This window comes from Penaeus vannamei, chromosome 42 (genome assembly GCF_042767895.1).
Source record: "Penaeus vannamei isolate JL-2024 chromosome 42, ASM4276789v1, whole genome shotgun sequence".
NCBI lineage: Eukaryota > Metazoa > Arthropoda > Malacostraca > Decapoda > Penaeidae > Penaeus > Penaeus vannamei.
Window position 1 is genome coordinate 6,696,534 of NC_091590.1, and position 4,963 is coordinate 6,701,496.

A 4,963-nucleotide genomic window follows, 5' to 3' on the forward strand; every position below is an offset into this window, starting at 1 on the left:
CATTATTATAAATATTATTATCGTTTTTTATGATTATCATTACGATTAGAATTATTATCGTCAGTGTTATCATAATTTTCGTTACCGTTACAAACATTATTATTATTATCATTATTTGATTCTTTGAACTATACTTCACATCAATGAATCAATAAATACACACACACACACAAATGTTTATGTGTGTGTGTGTGTTATCTACCCCATTCATCCTTGCAACAAAACATACATGCTTTGACTCCCAAGCACTTAATTTTAAGTTTTAAAAAAGGAAAGAAAAAAAATGAAGACAGCTGATATTTGCTGCCCACTTGTACCGTTTTGATTTTTTTTTCTACGACACGTTTTACTGAGTTTTATGTTGATTATTATTCTTTCCCTTTTATGGCAGTTCTTAGGCAGGGAATATGGCGCTGTGTCGCGGCTCGAGGTCGTGTGGCTCAGCCTCTCTCTCTCGCTCTCTCTTTCTCTCTTTCTGTCTGTCTGTGTCTGTCTGTCTACCTGTGACAGTCTGTCTGTGTCTGTCTCTCTATCTCTCTGTCTCTCTGTTTCTCTGTTTCTCTGTTTCTCTGTTTCTCTGTCTTTCTGTCTCTCCCTCTCCCTCCCACTCTCACACTCTCTCTCTCACTCTCTCTCTCTCTCTCTCTCTCTCTCGCGCTCACTCTCTCTCTCTCTCTCTCTCTCTCTCTCTCTCTCTCTCTCTCTCTCTCACACACACACACACACACACACACACACACTCACTCACTCACTCACTCACTCACTCACTCACTCACTCACTCACTCACTCACTCACTCACTCACTCACTCACTCACTCTCACTCTCGCTTTCGCTCTATCTATCTATCTATATATATCACCAAATATTAACTTTACTTATACTGATAATAAATGTTGTAATAGTAGCAGTTGATATAGTAGATGATATTAGAGTCGTAATAGTATTAAAAGTACCATTACTATTATGAGCGACGAATTAAACAAAATTAGTTTTTTTTCTTTTTCATTGGCCCATCCATCATCCAAGAGGCCTAAACTACTAGAAAGAAAAAATGATGTGTCATGATGTGTTTTTTTTTCTTTTTTTTTTATGTATCTGAAGGAAGGAAAGAGAGGAGGGAGGGAGCGAGGGGGGTGGGAGGAGGGGTGAAGAGCGAAGGAGGAAGGAGGTAAACAAGGAGAGAAGGGAGGGAGAGGGAGTGGAAGGAGGTAGGAGAATGAATGGAGGTGAAGAGGGGAGATGAGGGAGAAGGGAGGAAAATGAAGGGGGGAAGAAGGAAGGAAGAAGAGGTTGGAGTTTGGCAGAGATTTGAATAAACACGCGCGCGCGCACGCACGCGCACACGCACGCACACACACACACACACACACACACACACACACACACACACACACACACACACACACACACACACACACACACACACACACACACACACACACACACACACACACACACACACACACACACACACACACACACACACACACACACACACACACACACACACACACACACACACACACACACACACACACACACACACACACACACTCACTCACTCTCTCTCTGCCAACGCACCAGCTTAAGAGAATATGCATATTCATGTATGCGAAATCATTGAACAAGAAAAAAAAATCGTAAAGTCTTAGGCCATTGTTATCTGTCTTCAAGAAACTCGAGAACGTCTTCCTCTTGCTCTCTCTTCATCTTCTTCATCTTCTTCTTCTTTTCTTGACACGGGGGAGGTCCCTCTTCAGGTCAAGAGGAACTCGCTCGGAGAAGAAGAAGAAGGTGGGGGAGGAGAAGGAGAGGAGAAGGAAGAGATGGAGGAGGGGGAGGAAGAAGGAAAGGGATAGAGGAACTCGCTCGGAGAAGAAGAAGAAGGTGGGGGAGGAGAAGGAGAGGAGGATGAAGAAGGAAGAGATGGAGGGGAAGGAGGAGGAGGATGAAGGAGGGAAAGGAAGAAGGAAGAGATGGAGGAGGAGGAGAAGGAGGAAGAGGAGAAGGAAGAAAGAGATGGAGGAGGAGGAGGAAGAAGAAGATGGGGAGGAGAAGGAGAAGGAAGAAAGAGATGGAGGAGGATATGGAAGAAGAAGATGGGGGAGGAGAAGGAGAAGGAGAAGGAAGAAGGAAGAGATGGGGGAGGAGGAGGAGGAAGAGGAGAAAGAACAGGAGGAAGAGGGAGGTGGTAACAATGACGACGACGACTACGATGACGAAGAAGAAGAAGAAGAAGAAAGCGACAAAGACGAAGAATACGACGAGGGGAAGGAACAAGAGGAAGACGAAGATAAAAATGATGAAAACGAAAAATAAACGAAGGATGTGTGAAACAGGGTATGATGATAAACGAGAGAGTGAGAGTGGGTGTGATGATAACACACGACGAAAGAAAACGCCAATTCATCACAAATCACAGGTTCATTGGGTTTAATTTTTTTTTTTTTTTTACTTTTTTTTTATTGCCTATCTGGTGTATGTGAAGGAGATATTATGAATGTTACATAACCGTTGTTATGCTATTTTTTATGATTACTAATATATTTTTTTTAATATAAGGTGACTATTTAGTAATATTGCCAATACAATTTCTCTCTCTTCTCTTTTATTTCTTTTCTCTCTCCCTTTTAATTTTTTTCTCTCTATCCTCTTTCATTCCATCTCTCTCTCTCTCTCTCTCTCTCTCTCTCTCTCTCTCTCTCTCTCTCTCTCTCTCTCTCCCTCCCTCTCTCTCTCTCTCTCCCTCTCCTTCTCCCTCCCTCTCTCCCTCCCTCCCTCTCCCTCCCTCTCCCTCCCTCTCTCCCTCCCTCCCTCTCCCTCCCTCTCCCTCCCTCTCCCTCTCCCTCTCCCTCTCCCTCTCCCTCTCCCTCTCCCTCTCCCTCTCCCTCCCTCCCTCTCCCTCTCCCTCCCTCTCCCTTTCCCTCTCCCTCTCCCTCCCTCTCCCTCTCTCCCTCCCTCCCTCTCTCTCAATCAAGATACTCATCACAATCACCCCCCCCCCAAAAAAAAAAAAAAAAAAAAAAAAAAAGAGAAGAAAAAAAAGAAAAAACAACACATCACATCCTCCCTTAATATCCACTCTTAACACATAGCAGCATGGAGAGCACATTACGTACGCTGGGGGCTAATGTAGTAACTGCAGCTGTAGTTCTCCCCGGGTGACGTTACAGCGAGCCAAGTGGCCATGTGCGTCCTTCACCCGGCGGAGTGTACTTGGCAGTCTTCGTCGCCGAGAATTACATGGGCTTGTTGTAGCTACGTGGTGTTAAACGTATGTACGTGTGTGTGTGTGTGCGGGAGAGGGATAGAGGGAGAGATGGGTGGGGAGGGGATAGGAGGGAGGGGAGGGAGGAGAGTGGAAGGGAGGAGAATGGGAGAGAGAGGGGAAGAGGGAAGGGTGAGAATAAGGGGGAGAGAGAGAGAGTAAGGGAGGGAAGGGTAGAGAGAGAGAGAGAGAGAGAGAGTGTGTGTGTGTGTGTGTGTATGTGTGTGTAAGTGAGTGAGCGAGGGAGGGAGGGAGACGGAGGCAAGGAGGGAGAGAGAAAGGGAGGTTGGAAGAGAGGGAGGAGGGGAGGGAGCTGTAGAGGCGTGGTGTTTGATGGTTCGGGTTCCGTTGCGTGTGGATGTGGGTGTGGGGATCGGCGGGCGTGTTCATGCGTGGGCGTGCGGCAGGGGCGTGAGGGGTCTGCCAACGGCGCGTCCCGTGGCCGACGGACGCACGGGTGGCCGAGCGTGCGGGCCCGGCGGCCGTGCCCCGCGAGGCCGACCTACGCCGATGCACGAACACACGCAGCCCACCAGCCGTCCACTTTAATATCGCTAATAGGATTGGTGGTGCAGCCCAGGCAGTGCAGGGCGGCCCCGGCCCTCCAGGCATGGCAGTGTGACCAGGTACCTCTTCCAGTGCCTTACCTGTGTAGACTTGTGTGCCGCCCTTCTGCACTGCCTTTTTATCGCCTTCGCCGCCCTCGCCGCCGCCGCCGCCGCCTCCGCTTCCGCGTGCTCGTCTCGCAGCCAAGATGAGACTTCACAAGTTACGATAACAATCGGTTGTGAGTTACGTGGCGCGCGAGCTTCCGTCTCCGGGTGTCGCGGATGCCGTCCAGACGCCATCATGTCAAAGTGTGATAATTGCCTCGAGCAGCAAGTGCCGGGCGCCCGCACGCAACGCCTGCGTCTATACTAGTGCTCTGACAAGCATGTGTTTTGTGTAAGGGGTGAGTGCGTTCAGCAGCGACATGCCCACCCACGAGGGGCAGAGCCTGGGCCAGGGCGACCGCCTGTCGCCGTCGGCCAACCTGGGCGACTTCGGGGAGTACCCGCCGCGCCGGAGCCGCCTGTGCCGCAACAAGAGCATCTCGAGCTCCGTGCTGCCCACCATCAGCATCATGGTGGACCAGTCGTCGGTGGCCTCGTCGATGGACGCGAGGGACGGCCGCGGCGGGCGCAGGGAGTCCATGAGCTCCCACGTGCTGAATCACGCCTACACCTGCAACTCCATCGCCGAGTCGCACCAGTCGTACCACTCGCACCCGAACCTCAACTCCGACCTGCTGGAGGGCACCATGTACACGCGGCCCGTCAAGAAGAAGTTCAACGAGAACTTCCTCCACGACGGCTACGTGGCCTCCCGCGCCGTCACGCCCTCCAACGCCAACCACATCCGCTCCTCCTTCCTGGCGCTCTTTACCAAGAGAAGGTAGTCCTCCTCGGCGCCTCGGGGGGGGGGGGGTCTGGCTGGAAAAAAATCTGTTATTCCTGTTTGATCACTTTTTAGAGGCTCTTTTTTTTTTTACTCTTTCACACACTTTCGCTTCCGCTCTGCATATCCCCGGACGTCGAGAAATGTTTGCAGTCTTGCCTTCTTGTCCAACGCGAGGAAATGAGATTAGGCGAAGGCAAATATCTTACGTATCTTCTAGGTCTAGTTTGCTGACACTCAAAAAAAAAAGGAAATAC

The 4,963-nt window shown here is 49.9% G+C and overlaps 1 protein-coding gene across 1 annotated transcript in view; it reads left to right on the top strand.

Moving 5' to 3' along the window:
- Window positions 1-3,905: 3,905 nt before the first annotated feature.
- Window positions 3,906-4,963, top strand: part of sei (seizure) — a 164,520-nt gene continuing 163,462 nt past the window's right edge. The window contains exon 1 of the mRNA XM_070118775.1: window positions 3,906-4,703. Coding sequence (XP_069974876.1) covers window positions 4,243-4,703 — 461 coding nt within the window. The 5' untranslated portion in view covers window positions 3,906-4,242. The remainder of the gene's footprint in view (window positions 4,704-4,963) is intronic.